The sequence below is a fragment of the Harpia harpyja genome, chromosome 9 (assembly GCF_026419915.1).
Source record: "Harpia harpyja isolate bHarHar1 chromosome 9, bHarHar1 primary haplotype, whole genome shotgun sequence".
In the NCBI taxonomy this organism is placed as follows: Eukaryota; Metazoa; Chordata; class Aves; order Accipitriformes; family Accipitridae; genus Harpia; species Harpia harpyja.
This window is the reverse complement of record NC_068948.1, coordinates 11902944-11925819: the sequence shown is the minus strand read 5'-3', so window position 1 is coordinate 11925819 and position 22876 is coordinate 11902944. Positions and strand designations below refer to the sequence as shown.

At 42.7% G+C, this 22876-nt stretch overlaps 1 protein-coding gene across 3 annotated transcripts in view; it reads right to left on the bottom strand.

The window, feature by feature from the left end:
* Positions 1-1829: 1829 nt before the first annotated feature.
* Positions 1830-22876, bottom strand: part of PEPD (peptidase D) — a 176274-nt gene continuing 155227 nt past the window's right edge. For all 3 annotated transcript variants that reach the window (XM_052798252.1, XM_052798251.1, XM_052798250.1), the window contains 3 exons: positions 22116-22300; positions 10790-10981; positions 1830-2521 (listed from right to left, as the gene is read on the bottom strand). In XM_052798252.1, the coding sequence (XP_052654212.1) occupies positions 2372-2521; positions 10790-10981; positions 22116-22300 (527 nt within the window). In that variant the 3' untranslated portion in view covers positions 1830-2371. The remainder of the gene's footprint in view (positions 2522-10789; positions 10982-22115; positions 22301-22876) is intronic.

The following is a 22876-nucleotide window of genomic DNA, read 5'->3' as shown; positions in this document are numbered from 1 at the left end:
AGCGAGTGCTTTCCCCCCAGAACTTGTGGTAGGGTTTGTTTGCTGGTACATGTCAAAGCAGAACCAGTTCTGCCTCCTGCAGCCCGCCAGATTGCTCGACCTGTTCTACAGCAGCAGAGCTCAATATTTGCCAAGATTATTCACAGGCAGGGAAAGGCCTATTAACTAGACTGGGGTTACGGCTTAGTTGAAACAATTCCAAACTCTTTTTTTGAAAATCTGTGAAGTGTTACTTTAAAATAGTAACTGCTATTGAACCCACGTAGCAGCAGGTTTCAGAGTGCCCAAAGCAGTGAGCGATCCCATGGGTGTGTTCAGAGCATGCCACAGGAAAGCACTTGGATGTGGAGGGAACAAGGCTGAGGCCACGAGCACCGTCTTGCACTTAAAAAACCTTCTGAGTTTTAAGAGGAGACGAGTCCAGAGCAGTGCCAGTGTAGTTTCTGTGTTCTCCTATCTGCAAAGCTACCAAAGCAAAGCCTGATGCTCTCTTCGTAAGTACTGCATTTCAGAGGTATGAGACTTGCAGTTGCCACAGAAAGAAGCATCAGCCCAGTTGCACATCCAAGCTGCTGATCTCACACCCTCCCCTCCTCGCCCCTTCCCATTCCCAGTTGAGACCTCCTGCACTTACCTCTTACAATCCAATGTCGAGCAACCTTTAAAAAAAATGTAAGTAGGCTCATTTGTTAAAGAAGCGACATTACATTAAACATAAGGAGCAAAGTCCCCTGGATTATTTCACAATGTGTTTCTTTAGTCTCCAACATGCAGTTTCCTATTTAGCAATGTTCACCAAGCTGTTACGAATAAAAAACAGGTTCTCGTCACACAGATCAACCCAATTAGCAAAAAGAGCTCTCTGTAGAGCAGCACATTTGACAATTTTTAAGGAGATTATTTCGGACCTAAATCCAGTCCCGGCTGGGGGCACGAAGACAGCAACACTAGTAGTTTTTGACACTATCCAAGCTCATGTTGCGTTGTACGCCCCATGTAAGACAGGCACTTGCAGGCACCCAGAAGCTCACAGTTGGTCCCATTGCCTGTGTGCCAGCTCCAGGATGTGAGCAACAGAACTGAGATGCTGAGATCGTCAAGTCAGCTGATCCCTTCATAGTAGGAAAATCCTCATCTGGCAAGTGGTAAGACCCAGAAAGGCCCCGACACCCTGCTGTGACTTTGGTTCCCCCTGACACAGCAGAGGGATGTTCTGAAGTGCCTTTGCAGCCAAACTGTGCAACGGAGCCTGAAGACCGAACAGGAGTTTTGATGTGTTCATAAAGGGAGCAAGATTATTTTTATGTAGTTACAGCAACTAGTGCTATTTTATGATGCAAGAAACGTATTTATTCTCCTGCAGGCTGATGAACACCTACAGTAAAGAAAGGCTTCTCTGGGTAATTTAAATCCTGTATGAATGGAAAATAATTTTTATGATCATTATTAATATGTTTGTGGTGTATCCAAATAAAATTTACATGATTTAATTCTGAACCGGCTAACAACGGACAGTTAAAAATAACTCTGTCATTCTGCACAGCATATGCTGCTGAATGACCCTGAGCCCTGCAGCAAAGATACCCCCTGCTTGCAATTTCTAAGGCTCGCGAACACCACAGCAGTCTTATGTTTTTAAGGAACAAATAGATGGACAAACCTAAGAAGCCATGGGCTGTGTGTGAAGGGTCAGTACACCCACTACCCACAGCAGAAAAATCTGGCTAATGAAGGGTCAAAGTTTCCAGAGCACAAATTGGTAGAAAGGTCAGATAAAGAAGCAGGAACGGGAGCAGAAGAGCATAATGATGACAAAGTTGTGAGTGTAAGTGATGCCAAGGTTGAATTTTAATAAAAATTTGATTCTGCTTACTCCATTGACACTGAAATAAGATCCATAAGAAAAATATAAGTGTCATTATGTCCACTGAGAACACCTGATTTTTCTTCTATGTTTTGTGCAGTACTTGTGATGAAGTTTAAGAAAGGACTTAGATTGTTACAATTGCTGACAGCATTCAGATAATCTGTTTGGTATTTTAGAGAGTCCCAATCATCAAAATTCAGATTTAATTGCAAGATATGTCTGAGTTGAGATTTGACAGAAGTGTAAGCCCCACTGATAATGCAGCAGGGTTACTCAAGTGGCACATGGTAATGTAAACTGCTGATTGCAAGCAACAGCGTTTGAGTTACCTGGATATCAAGTGCTGAAGTCTTCTACCTTCATTTTTGATGAATGAATCATTCCAGTTAATAGCCTGCCTGCCTGTCTTGCTATTAAGGATTGGATGCATTTTATTTTATATGCTGCAGCATTAAATCAGAACGATGACTGATTAGTGTGAGACAGTAAGTATCATCCTGAAGTTTACTGCTTTTGGCTGGAGAGGCAGTCAAATGACTTGGCACCGCTTTGGCCTTCTGCCATGAAAGCCTCTATTTCTTCAACAGTACGCGGGACGCACGTTAGCAGCTCCATTCCACTGGCTGTCACTGCGATGTCGTCCTCGATCCGGACCTGTTACAGAGAACACATGGTTACTAAGGTATTCCAGCTGGGGATGAGAAGCACATCAGGCAGTGACAGCAGCGAGAGCACAGGGCATGTTTCAGTCCGTGGTGCTGATGCAACACCAGGCAGAGCAACATCCCGCAAGCACCAGAACTGCCCATCGTCACCAGCACCGTGGCGCAGAGCTGTGTAGGGTCCAATCCCCCCAGGGCCACCGGCTCCTGCCACCCTCCTGGGATCCCACAAGGTCCATGGTGACACCCGGCAGAGCAGCCCCGCAGGAGGTGGTGGCCCCGCAGGTGACTCGGGTGGTGCCTCTGCTACCTCGGGTGCACTAGGGACAGGCTGAGCGAGATGCTGCATCGGTGAGCTCATGCTGTGTCCTTACATGGGGCCAATAAAGCTCAACCTCCTGACATCAGGAGCAGCAAAAGGAACATCTTCCCCTGAATTTGCCTCCAGCCTTGCTAGCGCATGGCTTGCTACGGAGAGGTTCAACAGCAGTGCCTCCTGATGCCCAAAGTGCCAGTTCTCGAAGCGGTCCTGTTGCTGAGCTGCAGTTAGCTGCTCTTTGCACTTAAACATCACATTCTCTTTTCTCTAAATACAATAAACATTAAAAGAAGGAACTGCTACGTGAAATAGCTTGTAGCTGATATTCAAAACATTGAATTTTGAGCTGGTAGGAAAGTCCTAAGCAGGTCAGACGTTCCTTTTAAAATACAATCACTACATTTCAAATCATGCAAGGAAAAAGCTCTGTTTTGCAGCTCTTGTTCTGTTAAAATGAAAAGTATGCTCCATTTCTGTTTGACTCTAATCTCTTCTTACCAGTAAATATGCCTACACAGTCATTTCCCGTTATCTTATCAGAAAAATGTTAGCAAGTCGCTAAGCTGCAATAAAAGCAATTTTAGTAAGGTGTAAAATCCAAGAGAACACAAACTCTGGGGACTCCCACCTTACAGTTGCTTTAATTGTTTCTGACCTCTTGACATTTTCAACTAAAAATAAAGCTGGTTAACATTTGTACTTCTGATTGCAAAATAATCCATTTGTTCAAACAAAATGAGTCATCCAGTCCTTATTAAACTGTTTAATGATGTCTTTGCCAGATTATTTCTTTTACTTGGTATCAAGTTAAGTGTATTATAAAGCAGAATTAAATAAACAAACTCCATTGAGTTCACACATTTGATTTGGACAGCTGTAAATTTGAAAGCCCTGAGGCTCTTTGCACTCCGTGTGCCTGAAAGGCCGGTGCCTTGCTGCAGAAGAGGAAATCAGCAACACATTGAACGGCTCTGTACACTTGAACAGTTTTTAACAGGGTGGGTTTTTTGATTCATTGCTTCGAATTTAGCCAGCTGAGCAAAAAGTAACCCAAGGATTCAGCAAGACGGTCACATTGCATCTAAAGGTGAATTGTGCCCTCTGCCTTGCAGCAGCCCCCAGCATCTGTCCTGTGGGGTCGCGGGCCTGGGCACAGCCTGCCTGGGTGGACCAGCCCCTGCCAAAAACCTGCTGGTACCAGGCAAGCCCTGCAAAAGTGCCAGAATCCAGGGGACAGATCTGGTGACGAGGTAAAAGCCAAAGGATCACGTTGGCAAGCACACCAGTGTAAACGGAGCTGGGCACAGCACTGATGTGGAAAGTAAAAATGTTAGTGCAAAAGTAAGTCCAAGAGCAGAGGGCAGGCCAGCCAAAGGTAGAGCTTACTCTGCCTACGGAGAGTGCCTCTTCCTGAGCACTGCCGGCTTCACAAACCTTCACCTGCTTGAGCAGAAATTCCCCAGTGTATCTGCTACAGAGAAATATCAGCCACAATTCATCTGCTTAACCGGTAAGATTAGCAAAAAAAAAAAAAAAAAAAAAAAAAAAAATAATTCTTGGTGTTTTCCACTTCAGTGTTTCATGCCTTCACCAATACCTCGGCACTCTTTCAGAGGACAGACTGACTTAGAAGCAGAGCAGATGAAAGCCAAAGAGGGAGGGGGAAGAACAAGTGGGACAAGGTGTCTGTCAATGCTGTACCCTATCTAGGCCACAAGAAAAAATCAGGATGGGGAAGGAGCTGGAAAATGGAGCTAGAGTGATGAAAGGAACCAGGGAAAGGAAGATAGAGTGAGGCAAGACAGGGTTGACAAAAAATGGACAAAGAGAGGTGGGGCTGGCTAAGGAGTCCAGGAAGGGAGATCCTGGTGGAGGTGAGAAGCGAGACACCCTCAATAAGGAGAGCACATGGGGGTGCTGGAGCCACCTAAGCTGGGGAACTGAGAGTTACCAAATGGGGGAAGATGGGGAAACCCATCAGTTTGGAGTGCCACACACAGCAACTCATCGTATAGGAGAAATGTTAGATCATATAATCAATCCACAGCTGTGGACTGCTGTGACAAGCAGGAGAGCCAGCACTGTCGCACCAGCCTGCTCACCATCAGCAACTCCAAATGGTCTTTGGGATGTAGCTGGAGGTGCACAGACCCACCACTCCCATGGGGCCTCAACCATCATCCTGGGAAAGCTCCTGCTCTTTCTCCAGGGTCTAACCATTTGTCTTGCCTGGATGAATCTCACCTGAAATGGGTGCTTGCCATAACAGAGAAGACAGACTTCTCACTCTCAGTGCACATTTTTCCTTTGCCTAAAAGCAACACAAGTGCAGAGGAACACAGGTTCTCAAGGGGGAGGAAATTTTTGCATTTGCTCTTTTCCTCACACACTCCATGCTTCACCCTGAGCTTATACTCAGCAGCAGCAAGAAGCAGCTTCAGAGGACCTGCAAAACCTTCCCTACAGGAGAGCCTGGCATTTGGTCTTGTCTTCTATCCAAATGGACAAAAGATGCTGGATCTGCCTGGCAAGGCTCACTGGCTTGGGACTGCCTTTCCCAGCGGGGGACAGTGGTTATGAAACTTGCTCTCAGAGCTGTCCCTGTTTGCAGGCTCTTTGTTCAACAGTGCTGCTTGTTTCAGGGCTACGGAGTGGTTTGGAATCGAACACAGCTTAAAGGAACAGCAAACTGAGGTGTGAGGTTTGTTGTACCAGCAGCTTTCAGCATGCTCTGCAAACATCCCAGGGGAGGCTTTGCTTTTTTGGTGTGAAATGGCACGCTTCAAAAAGCACTTCGGCAAAGGTGAGGTGGCCAGGAAAGCCAGGACTGTCCCTAAAATGCCTTTTTCTTATCGAGGGTAGTGGCATGATCTGTCTAGATAGACCTGACTGCACAACTGCCTAATGCCAGCAACAGACCATCAAGTGGCTCGACTCAGTGGACCCAACTCTGTCCCAAAGCAGGGCTGTGCAGGCATAGCCAAGGACAGCATAGGAGTTAAATACCAGGGCTGCTGTCAGCTATATATACAGCCTCGCACTTTGTCCTGACTTACTAATACAGTCATGCTCCCCAGAGCCTCCTGTGTTATCTTCCAAGGGAAGGGGGTTGTAGCACTCATTCATTTCTTTTGGATGATGATATATATAAAAGGGTTTTGAGAATCAAGAAACAATTTTTGCCAATTAAATAGTCCAGATTTGCATGATGACAGATCCCAGATGTGATTAAAAAATACCACTGGTGACATGTCTCCTTTTTTTTTTTTAATCTATTGAGCATTTGTTTCATTATGGCTGTGGAAAGCAGCAATACTATCACTGCAAGATTTAGAGCGCGAGACTCGCCTGGGAAACGATGACAGGACGTGGGCCACACATGCTACCCCACAAAGTAAATTAGCACATGTGCTTCTGTCCGGCTGAAGGATCCACGTGTCTCTTTTTATAGCTGGTATCCTACAGAGGCAGATGTATGTAGCCAAGGGGACTTGTTTCGACTCACCAATAATTCTTAATAGAGCAAACTTAGCACGAGCAGGGTTCAACTTCTGTATTTCAGGGAAACTGGTCAGGAAATAGAGCTGCCCTTATGTCAAACCCAGGGATAGGCAGGTACCTTGCAGGGTTGGGGAAAGCACTTTTCCTGTTACCACGTTACACAAAGTGTCAACGCCAAGCTGTTTTCTGTCAAGGCTAATAGGCTCTGTGCTACACAATGACTCTTTCTCAGCCCATGCTGCCAGTCTTTCCTCTTCTTATTCACAAGCAAGTCCTCATGTAAGGCACACTTTATTTTAAAGGTCCACATATAAATATTTTATAAAAGAGGATCAAGATTAGTAGGGTGAGATCACGTATTTTATTAGATCAACTGATACGGCTGGAAAAAGAAGCTTCAGGCACACAGTCCCTTCATCCAGGCTCAGAAAGAAGCAATAAACTATAAGCTAAATACAGGTTAGAAACAACTGCTCTTACCTTAACCTAATTATGTTAATTAGACAACTTAAGAGAAAAGGGTTAAAGAAGGTTTATAAGCAACTAGTTGCTGGTTTTGGGTTGCCTACAACTATCACTTTTCTTATAAGAACTTTAAAGAAAGCTATGTATTTCATTATGACAACTGCTTTTCTATGAAAACTTTTCAAAAAAATGCTGTGTAGCATTATTACTGCTGCATAATATGAAATATTAAAAAGCAGATGAGCATAACGTTTATTGCCTAGTAAACTATTTCATTCCACAACACACATTCACCATAAACCCAGAAACAGAGCTCAACCTTCTGAAAAATAAAAATCAGGACAGAGACAACTGCATGGCTCTGTGAACCAAAGGTAGAAGCAATTAAATATCCTGCTTTTTATTTGGTTTAACATTTGTTCCTGAGTAAGGGAAGTACTATTGTTTTGAAAAATATTGTAGTATTAGCGGATCTGCAAGGTCCTGGGCTTTGTAAATCTATTTAACTTTTAAATGAGAAAAATCTGCAAATGAGTTTTAACGTATTAAGTCTAGAGCTAGTTCTACAAATCCTAGGGAAAAATAAAGACTGAAAAGAGACTGAATATTTCAGGCCAAAAAGAGATGGAACAGTTTTACTGGGTCTTTGAGAAAACATCATATGAACTGCATGAATCAGTAATCAGCTTATGAAGAATGGAAATGTCAAACCCTAAAGGGCAGCATTTGGAGTCGGTATTTCCCCTTCCCTGAGGAATCGGCTGCTTTTCCTGAGCAATATATACAACCGTATACACATACCTCTATTTGCACATCTATGTTTATTTATGAGAGCGGCGCGGGTAGAGTCCAGGCAGAGCAGAGGTGCCCTGTGACGGGCACTGGCACAGTGCCCGACGGCAGCCCTTGCCCCACAGAATTTATGACCTCAGTAAATTGGACCTTAGTTTTGCAGATGGAGAACTGAAGTACATGTGACCGACTTCCCAAAATTGGCCGAGGAAGCTTGTGAAGGATCGATCTCAACGGCTGTCAAGTAAAGAGTTTAGGGCTTCAGACAGGGCAGCCGGTGCTCTCAGAAGCAGATGCCCTAGCAAAACTTCTTGCCTCCCTCCAGAGGGATCTGTATGTGACCCAGAACAGCTCTTGTTTGGTAAAAGCCCAAATTACGAGGTCCCTGAGCAGCAGTCACAGCCACGATGGCCGGGCGTCTGTGTTACAGGGACATAGGAAGGCTGGGCTGCCGACGGACCTATTCCGAGTGTGCGCGGGAGCGGTGCCGGTGCTGCCAGCACACGCCCCACACGCCGGCAGCAATGCAGAGCAGGCGAAGGAAAACCTCCTGTGCTCTCTCATTCTTTCCTGCTCTTGCAGCTTTTACAATCTCTTTATGGCTAATACCAGGCAGCATGAATTACAATAAATGGCTACGGTCTTGCCCTTTTTGGCATGGCAAAAGAGCTTCTCTTCTCAATGCAGAGACTTGTCACAGTCAAGAAAATTATCCAAAGCCCAAAGAAGACATGAATTCAAGGTGAATTCATTAAAATCCACAAATCCCCTGTGTGGACAGTCTTACCCAGAATTACTTTGGTTAACTTAAGTTCATTTTTGAAGTGAATTAAACTAAACCGAATTAAGAACATTTTAATTAGTGCTGAGCTCTGCAGAGGGAAATGGACTACTTATTTCCTTTTGTAGAATGTATTTTTCTTTTAAACCTAAAGGAAGATTGGATAGGCTGTGGTGAGCTCTTTAGCTAGAACTGACACCAGTACTAACCCCTGTACTATTAGTATTTGTCAGTAACAGCACTAGGCTTCACAAGATCTTTTTTAATCATGTGGAGAGAAAGTTTTCTGACATGCTTTTGAGAGAAATACTTACTTATTCTGGATAAACTAGAATGAACCAGCATGTAGATAACTAGGCACGCTACACAGCACAATTTGCATCTTCTATTTATGCAGAATCAAGTCAGAATTGTAAAGATGGAAAAATTAATTTTGATTGCATTATAATTCAGCTTTTGTGTAGAATTCAGAAATATTCGGATGTACTTCAGTCTCACATTTTATTTCCATTCTTCTCCTGGACAAAATCAAGTGACAACATCTGGCTCAGGGTATGTGTGTATTACTATTTTTTTCTCTCTAAGTAAAATGTATTGTTCACAGGGGGATCAGAGATTTAGATTTTTGCTCAATCGTTTTTGGGCAGCTCCCCCTTTTAGCAAAGTTTGTTGGCTAGCTCTCCTTACAAGTCATCATTACAGGAAGCTAAGCAAAAAACAGGGGAGAAAGTTAGACTTTGCTTGAAATCTCTGGAACAAAAGTGCCTGATCCAGCAACTTACTACCAAGGTAGAGATCCTGTGCTGTCACTCCTATTCCATGCCAACACAGGCAGCAGGTGAGCCACATGCACGCCTCAAGCTGCAGAGCTGGAGTGCGCATTCACAGCAAGTCATGGAAAAACGTGGGCTTTGCTGAGCATTTCCAGAGGAAGGTCACTAGGAATCAAGGCAACTGCCGAAAAACTCCTACAGAGTGTTTACAAGACAGTTAAACCTGTTTTTGTTGCAGTGTCAAGCTACACAAGTGCATTACAGTGTTCCTTTAAAATACGCTTCAGCGTGCGGTGCCATATATAATGTGCTCACAGTTAGAAAATGCAGAGTTAGCTGCCTTTTGTTCACCAGTATCTCAGTTGGCTGGCTGGCAAGTCTTGATAAAGAAACAACACAGAGAGAAGTAACATCCCAAACCTCAGCAGTGAATTAAATACCAGCGAGGGTGAAGTCCCGCATCTCTGGATAAGGCTGCACACACATCATATGGGGAGCCTCCATGGGCGGCTGCCCAGGAGCCCGGCTGGTTCACGCGACTGGCGATGGCACACACAGCTTTTCTGTCAGGGTTGGTGGTTCAAAGCCAGCTCAGACCAAAAGCGTTACAGTAATTACCCTCTCATGGCTGGTGTACAGTGATAAATTAGTCGGTGGGAGCAGCAGACAATTCCTAATGAGTGACTTTTCATACCAGAAAATCACCGCTGTTGCCAGTGATTGTTAGCTTTGTTGAGACTTAGCAGAAAAGCCATGAGGAGGATGGGGCATTGCAGCTGCCTGCTCTATCTTCTCTGTGCATGAATACGGAAGCTCGGAGAACAATGCGGCACCCTTCAAATGCTCGCCCTGCTAAAATGAAAACCCACTGGAAGCCACTGCAACTTGCTAAACGCTCTGTGAGGGCGGTGGCTTTGAATGGGAAATGTGCCCTGGAGAGCATGGAGAAACAAGGCCCCTCTAACTTGCACAGCAGCTGCCTGCATGGGAATGATCGCCCAGATCACGGCCACCTCCCGAGTCAGCCAACCCTCCTGCGCACACTCTGCTGCCTGAGCCTGCAGTGCGATACCTTGAGCACGGGTCCCCGTGAAGACCATCGGCCATTCCCTTGGAAAAGGGAAAGCTTTACATTCACACATTTTGCGCCATTCTGGCAATGGTCCAGTAAGAGCAATATTGCTGTTTTTCTCTACTGCCTCCCTGACTTAAAAACAGCATCGGGCTCTTCTGCCCTGGGAGGGAGCACCAGACTGTGCTGCTGTCAAGGAAGCTAACTCTGGAACATGGACCTTAGTCTCGTATTTCATAACGTACATGTTTCACACATTGGACAAAACACCTACCTGGCAAGTCACTGTACAGTGCTGGCAGAAAGTATTTCAATCAACAGAAAAATATGGGTCTATCGTTAATCAGATCTCAGAAGTATAAAACTGCATTTAAAAATAACACACACCCCGTCCCCCCCCAGTTTGTCTGCAGGGTCAAATGGCCCAAGGTGCTGCTTCAGGAACTGCCCTACGTGCAATACATTACAACTTCCAAAAGATTTCTTCTCAAGTACAGAGTAAAGGCAAACAAACAGAAAACCAATTTCAGAAAACCATCCGGTTAAGAATTACTCACCCCACCAAATCCTCTAAAGCGCTGCAGGACATCATTGTTGATGAAACAGGACTGCGCAGGATCATGAAGGGCTTGGTCCAAGAGGTGGTCGATGAAGTAGATGCCTGGCTCGATAGTCAGCACCATGCCCTGCTCCAGGCTGCGGGCGGTGCGCAGGCTCCTGAGCCCTGGCAGGTCAATGCGCTCCACTCCCTGCGGAAGAAACACTGGTTCTGACAGACAGAAAGGCAATCCGTGGTGACCTTTTATCAAGACCCTCCTACGCCAACTGCTCCATAAGAGACCCAAAATACAAAAACTAATTGGGAAGTAGAGGACTGAAACCATGCTGTACAGTTACCTCTCTCTCATCAGTCCCTCACTTAGCTTTCATGTACATCAATGACCAGCTTTCAACTCAACACCCAAACTGGTTTTTGCACCACAGAAATCCTGGCTTTGGATATGCTTGATACCGTCACTCTCTCTCTACCTTGGGAGAAGTACTGCACTACAGAGAAAAAATACTTACTTGCACTATTTCTTTCTATACCCTCCCTTGCAAAGTACAAAATTTTAAGCGACGTGCAAATCTTGAAATGCCCCCTCCACGTCATGGCTGAAATAGCTGAACTATGCAGCAGAGAACAGTTTCTCCAAGGATACGCAAATGCTTATTCTCACTGAATGTTATTAAAATTACACATTTATGATCTTGATTCAGGAGCAATGAGTCTACACATGACCTCATAAAAGCAGCCCATTTAAAACTAAAGTTTTGTCAGATTCAGACTTTCAGGCAACATGGTGCTGACTGATATTATTAAAAACTAAGTCAAAACAAGTCCTGACTGGCAAAACATTCTCTTCTTCCCAAAAGCTGGTAAAGTAAAATGATATATGAGGACGTGCTTAGTCAAGGAATTAGAAACACTGCAAAGACTAGTTCAGGATATTAATTTTCTTCCCCCAAATGTGCCAGGTATTGCAACATCGGAATAAATATATCTCAATCCCATTAGCTTTTTGAAAATTCTTTGCAACTGTAGCAAAATTTCATCAACAAAGTATTGTGATGACCAGTAAACAGCTCACAGGCCCACTAGCTGGCAAACATGCACACACACTTTGCTCATGAACACTTTTCCGCTTCAGCCAGTCAGTCAGAGGTTAACAGGTCTGCAGGACCAAGGTGTTATTATCTGGTCTGCAGGTAGCATTCCCAAATCCTGCTTCTGGCCAAAGTCACCGTAATTTTCCTCACCAGCAAAAGGAGCGACTCCTTTCAGGATCACTAGCAGTGTGACTGGTATCACGAGGATGAAACATCCCCTTTCTCCAGGACAAAGTGCGCTGCCCAGTGCTACCCCCGGTGCCTGGCAGCTGGGGCTGCACGTCCCGGCATGGCTGTGCTCCCGTGTTTCTGCCAGATCAATGCAGGGGGGCAGAGGGAGGCAGGAGCATACCCTGCAGATTAGCCACGTTTGCATCTCATTGAATTATTCGCTCTTCAAAGTGTATATAGCCCCACAGTACTGTTTGCTCCTGAGCTCCACTTTCAGTTCAGAGAAAGCCTGTTTCACAGAAATCCTGCTTGCAACAGCCACTCAGCAGTGTTTGGTTTATTCTCACCGGTCACCCAGGCAATACTGGGGTTGATTTTTTTCCCTTTGCAGAGCTTCTGTTCCAATGCACGGCATCTTAGAGCAGTCAAGATTTTCAGAGCTCACCAGCCTGGACATCTGTGGGTAGGTTTGCCCATTTTTCAGAAATGTGGAGCATTTGCTTGTCCTCGCAAGCCAGCAAGTGTATCCTGACCATTTTCACTGTGTCTTCGATACATTTTATTTCCTATGTTTGATCTGAATTTTGCAGAGCATTATAGTACACTAAAATAAGAAAGGACAATTTTGTTTTACTGAGGCTAGGAAACAAGAATACTCTGATGGTAAGCAAGGCACTTTGCATTTATATTCTTATCAAAACCCAAAGAGAATCAATATATTTCTAAACTTGAAACAATAACTGCACTGAAATGGAGCCATTTTTCTTTCTGCTGCTGCCCCATGGGGTTTGGCATCTCACATATTCATTGTAATGCGTAAAGGAAATGAGGGCATCCAATCTTGTGGATTAATCTCTCCATGAGCTGTAAACAATTAGATTAGTGTCTGGACCTTTTGGTGTCTTGCCAACTATCTATCGGCTGCTTTACAACAAACAACCCATATTTGGCTTTTAAGTACACTCTCTTCAATTCTACTTGTAAATGCCTTTTCCGAGGCAGTCAATCCAAGACAGATGCTAGAAAGACGAATGCGCAGCGAGGAAAACAATGGCAAACACCCTCTGAAGGCAGCCCTGACACGGCGTCTGCATTTTTTTTGCCTTTTCTTAAAACAAATGAGGTTTACCACCAGGTGTGACAATCAAGCCTCAATGCCCACTTCAGATACCTCTGTACAGCTGTTAAGGCAATGTGTAGACATCTTCTCTGGATTGCCTGCAGTCTGATTCTGCTTTTAGTACTTCCTCCAAGAAGCTAACAACACAATTACAGCCCAGCAGCAAGACCCAGGGATTCACGTTTGGAAACCTCCTTCAGCAGCGCAGGCTCCCCTGGCTGTCAGCAATGCAGAGTGGGCACCTGAATACTCTGCTCCCCCCAAAGTAAAATTTTAACTTCTCTAGAAGGAATTCACAAACAGTTTTTGATATTCCCCCCATCCTGTCTCAAGTCTAGGTTGTGTCGGCTCGGTTTCATCTCCAGATCTTTGGATTTCGCAGGCACTGAAGTCACTGTGTAAATGGCAGCAGCTGTCTCTCTTCCATGAAAGCATCTCTAATGGGCCTTCAGAGAAAGGGTAACACTGCTCAGCTTTTCAAAGACAGCAAGCAGGACACCAGTGGGTGGACATGCAGGGAGGAAGCCCTATGCTCCCTTTTAATGGAGGCTAGCAAGGTGTTTACGAAGAGATGCGTGAAATGGATGAAGAGAGAGACAGGTTCCGGCTATTGCATGTACGTGGCCATGAATACCCTGAGCAGAGGACAGTCCCAGTCCAACTTGCTGCAAGGCTGAAGAACAACATGAGCTGGGACAGGGAACAAGCAGAGAGGGGAAGATGACCAAGCGGGGGAGATGAAAAAATTCCTTCTTTTGAGAACAGCACTGGATTAAAATGTACATCAAATGATGGCTTCAGCATCCCAAATGACATCTGATCTCTGGGCACTCGTGACCATCTCAATAGCCAACATGGCCATCACGTCTAGGAGCTGACAGTTCTCAGCAATCAGTCTGTTTCAGTTTATGAAAACTAGAACAAACTGAGGATTTTTTTAATGACTGAAACACTACCACCCCCCCAAACAGAAGGTGACAGGTCTGAAACAAGGACGTCACCATTTTCCACCAAGTCAAACCCTGCTGGGAGCAAAGCCTTGCACTGTCATTCATTGGCATGCATCTTCTGCCATTAACGGATTTTCTTCTTTGTGAGGAGGGAACTTCCCTATATTTTGCAGCTAAACAACTAACGCCTTGTTTTCAACAATAACCACGATGTTGTTTTGTAGTCAGATGAAATGAAGAGTAAAAAACGTTAACACTGGTGCAGCAGCCGTGTGGATATCTGTTTCTATTACTGTTATACCCTGGAGGCCCGGCCATGGAGCAGGACCCTGTCACACTCAGTGCTGTACAACTGTAAAGCATAAGCTGGTCATTTGCCTCAAAAAAGTGTAGAGAATAATCTAGAAAATATTAACACCTGGGCATCTAAAAAGAGACTCCCAGTGATATTCTGGGAAAATTACTTTTCAAAGAACTTTTTATTTTCCTGTATATTGCAACAACAGACTATATCCAAAATTGTTTTCTAAGACTGATTTTATTTGGAGGTTCTGCTCACATTTTAAAATTGAGACACTCCCCCCACAGTAAGCACAGATGTATGACACTGTCATTTGTGACTGTACTCCTGCCAAGAACATCAGATTCCAATTAATGGTTCATGTAAGGTAACAAAACCCAGCATGTCTAGGCAATAAGGACTGTCAAGGGAACAAGAGAATTATTATGTAAACTGATTTCATTACTATGTAAGCAAAATAAAAGTTCAAATTAACTGTGCAAGTAATATAAAATATAGATCTATTTTTGGAATAAGCAGGGAATTAGGAAGTATGCAAATATGTCTATCCCCCAGAAAAGTGGCTGTGGAAGACTAGAAGTTGCAATATCCCCAGAATACCTCAGTATAAGGATGAATTACTGCTTGCTCCTAAGCAACTCAATGGTTAATGGGTGTATATGTTGCTTTTTCCATGGAAGAACTGCAATGTGCATCATGCTGGATCTTGTCCCACAGACACCGGCTACCAAAGTGATCAGAAGCAGAAATAGCTCCAGGCCCACTCAGGTGAGCCTGATCTTGGGTCCGTCTTTGGATCAGGACAGAAGAAAACCACAGGTGATGTCTCTGTGCTGGCTGGTCATTGCCCACAGGGCCATTACACTAGCTAGGGATGCACAAGCGCAGAGATGCAAGGACACCCTCCCTGCTGAAACCAGGGGCTGCAACACTTAGTTGCCATCCCCCAGAAGTCTCCTCAAGCCAGCAATGGCAGCAAAACATGGCCACAGCACACATCCCCAAAGCTACTCATAACTGCAAATACTGAACCACGTAAAAGGCTCACGTAGCGACACAAACTAGTTTCTGGTACTTTTTTCCAGCTAAATCATCACAGAACTTTTTTGAGCCTAACAAATAGACTGCTGCAGTTGGACCTCATTCAGTACAGTGAAGTCCTAACCATTTTACCAAGCTAAGTGCAATCAAGTATTTAAATTAGTCAGAATACTAACATTATATTTAGATTACATGAAATCAACACTGAAGTGAAATCTCAGCTCTTTGACTCTTCCTTATTCTCCCACTGCATGTACCCAACTTCTAATTAGCTCATTTATTGTAAAAAGAACGGAGCTCTATGCAGCTAATAAAATAAAAGTCTTGAATTCCATTTCACTTGTCTCCTGGTCCCTTCTCTCTAAGCCCTTGTTTCTCTTGCTGAGTGCTACTAATGAAGATTAGTTTATTCAATCTATCCTGCTTTTTCCCAGCAGCCTGAGCTGCCTAGTCACCTGAAGGAACTGCTCATTAGTCTTGCCTTTGAAATCAGCAGCAGGTTACAGGAGAACATGCCCCAAGCACCACATACCACTTGTGGCATTTTTAAGTCAAAGCTTCCATTTCTGCAGGAGAATCTAATTACTAGCTGGAGCTTTTGGGACACAGCTCAAAGTTAATATTGGGGGAAAGGAGGGCACATGATGTTTAACTGGCTCTTTTTATTTGAAACATTTTTGTCTTTTCCTAGGTATTAACTGTGATATCAGGTTTAAGCTGTTTAATAACTTTCCTGTTATTGCAGGGAATGAAGAAGAATTGCCTGCCACTTGTTCAAGGCACCGCTGCCTGCTCTGTGTCAGATAGAACTGAATTTCAATCCATCGCTACAGCGTGCTTCTGAGCATAACTTCCCATGTCATTTTTGCTTCCTGATCCTTAGATGTCACCAAGCTCCACTGCTATCATAATGGAAATAATAAAACATAGGTTTTTTTTTTTCTTTTTTCTTAAAACCTAACCGTGAGGAAAAAAAAAAGAAATAGCACATAGTAAAAATCACCAAGTTGACAACTACAACATAAACCTGGAAGATGAGGAGAATATTTAGAAAGAGAATTTGTAAGACATGAGATAAAGAATTGCAAAAGCTACCAGCAACACTGTTTTAAAATGAGACCAGTGACAAGCACCATTTAAAGTCTAATGGACAGGTTTTCTCGTGAAACACTGAAAGCATATACAGGCGATGGCCGTAAATGAAAGAGCTTTTTCTTTTGTGATCTTTTGATACTAATATTAGTGGAAATTGCATAGCAGAACCCCTAAAGCATGCCTAGGATACTTTTTATACCTTATTTTTACATGTAATTGAAAGCAGGACTGTACCATTTTGGTTCTTCTCTCCTCCTGTGCCTAGAATAAACTCTTCAAAACCACACAAGCTCTGTTAGTCTCTGCTAAAATTTCAGAAAGATTTGGACAATAAATATTCAGATAAAAACTCTCTCAGCACACAAAGTCTTTTGCAACAAACTTCAACAAGTAAAACAATCATAAGCAAGTATCTCCTTCAAAAAAATTAACCAGAACTAATGAAACCCAAACCAAGCAACAAAAACCCCCCAAGTACATGACACTTTCTTTCTCAGAGGAGGGAAACCCTGTGGTATGACAGGGCATGTTCTGCACCATGGCACTGCATTGACACAGCACCTGAGCCTTCCCTCCTCTTCTGCCTCTGCTCAAGTCCTAAGCTTCCATAAACACCCAAACTCCAGCATCTGTCCTCACAGGGAAAAGCTGCTGGGAACCGATCACAATTCTTCTGAGCCACAGCAAGGTAAGAGGAACTATTAACCTAACTCTGGGAGGGGTTTAAAATCCCGCAGGAGAATCTTACACTGCAGGAAACTCTCCTGGTTGGTGTTAGACCCAACAGATAACAGTAAGCACTACGGATTTCTGTGCTGCTCTGCATGGAAATGCTGTGGAATTTAAAGTCTTCACCAGTTTGTTTCTTGCCTGCACTCTGCCTGCTCAACGGCCCACACAACCATAGGGCTCTGCTATGGAGGAATTCAAAGAATCAAAAAGTGATTCAAGGGGACCCCATGAAGTAGAAGCAGCAGGGTTTTTTTCTCCTAATCTTTTCAAGGCATACAATCGCTTGCAAGAACAAAAACTAAAGCTAAAACTGGTGGAAGGCCCTTTTACTCTTTGCTCATATAAATGCCTACCATACAGGTTGTTTCATGTTTGCAGGTCCTGGGTATGCACAGCTACAGCAAGGCTTTGCAAGGTTATGACCAAGTGAAGCAATTTGCATCACTGGGGCTCTACATAACAGCTTTAGGCTTCTTGGTAAATTCACCTCATCTTCTGCTTCTTAAAGGAAAAAACATTAATGCATCATTTGCAATGCTAACCACAAAAAAATGAAATCTTCTGCTTCAGCATAAAGTAGGATACATAAGGAAAATAATTTTTGCCAGAACAAGAAAGGGAACAAGATTATTCCTGTATTCTCTAGTAGGTTTGGTGACCTAAATCCCCAGACAGTCATCTGGGATCCAGAAGCAAGATTTCTGTTAGAGCCAGATGCAGCTTGTATACCTCTCTGAGTAGCAGAGATGTTCCCCAAGCATGCACAGTAATGGAAAGACATGGATAACTCCAGGATCAAAACAAACCTCTAACCTTAATTTGCTGATGCAGAATAGCGATGAAAGGATCAGCTTTTCATGAGAATAGAGAATTGAATTAAAACTTTAAACTAAGGTAAATCTTATAATTTTAAAAGACAAAACAAAATGAAACTTGTAATTCACAAGATGTTAAAGTCACAGTAGTTATTAACCTAACTTAAATTAACTGGCTTATTATTATAGAAAGTCATCAAATGTACTTAGCATTCTTTAGAGCCTTACAGTCAATTAATATAACATGAAATTGAATCAACTCAAGCATCTAGAGACGCAGAACCTCGATTTAAATGAAAACTTCAGCCTCATCTACCTCAGGGTCTGAAAATTTGGGATCACCTACCACATTTTCTCCATTGCAACAGGCACAAACCCTCATTTATATCCCATATCGAATTTACCCAGAAACAAATGAAAGAGTGTGGGAAAACCATCTCCATGATTAAATTTTACAGCTGAAGCTAAGCCCAGTGGAGTTTTCACCCTTTGAAGCTAGCTCTGTCTGACTAAGGGCCAGATTTTCTGAAGTGATTAGTACCACTGGGGCTGAATTTTCAGAACTGCTCAAGTTGTAGTTAGACCCTTAAAAGAAGTAGACAGATTTTCAAAGAAGCATTCGATGCTCGGTTTCCCTGTGAGGAATACCACGGTACACTGTGGGAGACCTGACTCCCAAAGGAGCTCTTGACTGCTGAGTACTTCTGAAAATCAGGACATTTACTTACGTGCTTCAATGGAAAACATTGGTGGTTACGCTCTTTTAAAAATCTTGCCCTAAACACAGTTGCTAAGCTGTACTTATTGCTGGCCAAAACCAATTATTCTTTATCATGGAAAAAAAAGGAAGGGAAGTGTTATATTTTTCTAATATCCCAGAGTATCCTTTGCAGAAAATGTGCAAGTTTTTTACAGTGTTTGTCAAAGAGGAAGAAAGTGCTTGTTCAATGCTGCATGTGAAAGCAGCTTACTGGAAAAGATGAAAACTTATTATTGCCAATTTTGAAAAAAGAAATCTTTGGCTACTAATGAATAACTAATCTAAGCTAACAATGTCTGGAAATAGTTTTTTTGGAACACACAAAACTTTGTGACGGATAAAAATTAGGAAATTAAAGCTTATTGTATTATTCCAAATGTAACTGTTTACACTTGAGGAAAAATAATGGAATAATATCCACTTGGAAAGTTTTTATTTTTAAAAAATCCTTTGTAATACTCCCAGAAATTCCCTCAGCCAAAAGCAAATAACTTGCTTCTTAACCAGCTAGAAAAAAGAGCATGATACTACAAGCATGGGCTCAGTGTACAATAAACACACAAATAGCTTTATAAAATTCCTTTGAAAATCTCGCTAGCTGAGATTTAAAACGCACCAAAAATCACTCCACAGCATACTAGATGTCTTCAAAATGCATTTTCTCATGGAACAACGAGGCGCAGATAAAAAAACCTTCTCCCATTTAATACAGACAAGTATCACGCTCACATGAGAGGTGCCCAATTGCTCACGTTTTGATTTACCTGGGGAAAACCACGTCCCCTGAAGCCTTCCAGTGCCTCCCTGGCCCCGCAGCCCTACGTCTCCCTCCTGCCGCGGGCAGGGACCGTGCCTCCCATTAAAGCTTCAAGCCCAGAGAAGCCTAATGAAGTTCACCCCATCGACAGGCTTTTGATGTGGGTTTTCCACCATCAGGTGCTCCGATGCTCAGGTACCTCACCTTAGTCAAATGACCCAATATAAAGAGCCTCATGCTTTGGGTCAGAGAGAAGTGATGGGTCTAACAGAGGTGGAATTAATGCTGCAGGGAGAGTTTAAAGGGGCTGCTCTTCTGCAGGACCCCAAATTCATTCTTTTTCAAACTAAGCTGATGGCACACATCCATCTATGTGCACATTTATATGCAAATACAGGACTTCAACTATTTGTCTGTGAGCCCACATACATGCTTCCCTCACATTCAGGAAATTTGTTATTTAGGATTGGATTTTGAAAGTAAATTAGCCATGCAAACATCCTTAGTGGAAGAATGCAGTTGCATGTCTACACAAACAAATAATTTTAATATTTGCAGGTATAAAATTCTCTTATCTGCATAGAGCTCTAGTATTTCTACACGTTAAGTATGAAAGTGGAGAGCCTAACTCATTTGACAATACAATCCCTATATCCATTTTTATCTATAACAGGTTGCTCTTTCAAAAATGAGGATAGATCAGTCTGCTTTCAGAAAAATGACGCTTAAATTATATAATATACTGGATAATTAACAGTTATAAATTTAGTCATATGTAAATAAAAATTGTTTCAAAAACCGATTCTGCAGCTCATATGCCACACTACTGAGAAACCTGCTGAAAGATGGAAGGTATATAGGGTACATTGCTCTATACTCCCCCACAATCAGTTCTAGAAATCTCCCTTGAAATTAAGGTACTTGCTCTAACCTTCAAAGCATACAGTTTCTAAGTAAAAACCAAGCACGGTACTTTTCACTCGCACAATTCTCACTAGTTATCTCTTTAGCCCACCAAGTCCTGAATATGTGCTCCAGTTTCCGTAGTAAGTCCACCAAATTCAGAAAGGTTATTCACAACACAAGTGAAAACAATCTAAGCAAAGGCATGCAACATTGGAGTCCTGGATTTTTAAGTCCATGAACTCTCCAAGTAATCACGTCCCTTGTGCTTTGCTGAATGCCTCTATTTGTACACAGAGAGAATGCAATTGGGAAAGATAGAGGGGCAAACATCCATCCTTTCTGTATTAGCTAGTGAAGAAACCTTAAAATCAGACTAGGGTTGCTTTTGATTTTTGTTCCATTTTTATTACATGTAAGTTTATTAGCTGATGCCAATACATTGTCACCACAGTATTGTGTCTCAACAATAATTATATTGTGAACATAACGAGTACCCTCAAATATTATATACAGTTTCTTCCCTGCCTGCAAAAGTGAACCCAGCAATAGCAGCTGTTACGTAGCCTGTTCACCCAACATGAACATGCTCCAAAATATGCTTAAACCTTACCTAACAAGTTCTTAGTTTCTTTTTCAGGTTCTTGTAAAAGAACATCTTACACAAGAGAGAACGCAAATGATCCATTTTCATACTGTATTATTGAAAACCCTTAAACAGTTAGCCTCAAATAACCAAAATATAACACACAGAAAATCCTTCTGAAATATTTCTGAAGCTGCTGTAAACTTCCTTTCTTTATTCAAACCTTAAGTTCAATTCTCTTTAGAGACTTTTTTTTCACTATCATTGCAAACTTCTTACCATTTATTGGTTACAGAATTTTACCCATTCTGCTTTCAAACCACAGTCATGAGCCATCATGTTAATTCAAGGAAAAATGTAATCATTCTGTGTTTTCTGCAGAAACTCGGAATACAAGAGGTTATGCTTTCACGTTTGCAAAGACTGGAAGCCTTGATGGATTTTTTTCTTTCAATTCTCATTCCAGGACAACACATCTACATTGGTGTCCATGTTGACACTGGAGACCAAAGTTCAAGACAGGAACATGAGCCAGCTTGTTTCCATATGACACAGCCATTGGGATTTACTAGCCCAGGTGCAGCAGTGGGCTCCCACAGCTGCCTCACATCTGGAACAAAGCAAGTGAGTCTTCCCACTACAGGTCTCAGGCAGACTTGAGATGTTCTCTGCCACAGCACAGGGTATGCTTGAGTGATATACATTACAGTGGTGACTCATGGAGGAACAACACAATGTATGTAGAAATTGAACAGATTAAGAATGCCCAAAGGGTGGCATCAGTTAACTTGTCCCCATAAGCAATTTCTGTGTCAATGAACTAATAGATTCCCTTAAAGTAAACTGCATAAAATATCACATCCAGAAAAAGACACACTTAAAGGCACATCTGCTCCACCTCTGAGAAGATGCAACCAGCTAATCGTGCATAAACTAAGAGAAATGCTGATCAAATTGAGAGGGGTTAATCTGCAAGGCAGTTGAGAATGGACTAACACTAACCTCTGGGTAGCCTCCAACATCATGCACGTCAATTCCAAGTAGATGTCCAAGTCCGTGTGGCATAAATATTGCACCCAGATGAACCTTCACCATGTCATCTACATTGCCTTTCAGAATGCCAATTTTAGTCAACTCCTCCAGATGGACTCTGTCAGCCAGACGGTGCATATCAGGCCAGGCGACCCCTTAGAGAGCAGAAACAAGCAGCTGAGTTAACTATTGCTAAAAGTTTTTAAAGACGACTTTTAAAAAGAAGATGTAACACATGTGCCATTTGTTTATATAAAAAACAAAGGTGGAAAAAGCAACTACATTAGCACAAAAATACTTTAAACAAGACAAAATCATCGTAACATGCATGCGATGCACAGAAAACTACAACTGATAAACAGCAGCACCTTATAATCCAGATCCACGTGAAGAAATGTTAAGACATTGTATCTAAACACGTCTGTGCAGATGCAAATGTATCAGTGAGTTTTCTAAAAGAATGTCAACTGTAAAATACAGTTATTTAAAATGCAGAGCATAAAATATTACTATCCTATTATTTTCAATAATGATCATACCCATTTAGAACACTTGAGATGGACAGTACTTTTCTACATACGTAGAAGATTTAAAGCCCGCATCTTTCTGGCAAAGACACTCTCCAGAAATTAATGATTCCCTTGTGTTAATGGGCTGTGTAAAACACAAGTCCTCTAATACACGTACTAAAACAGCATTACAAAATACTGTTGGTTGACTAGAGACAGAGT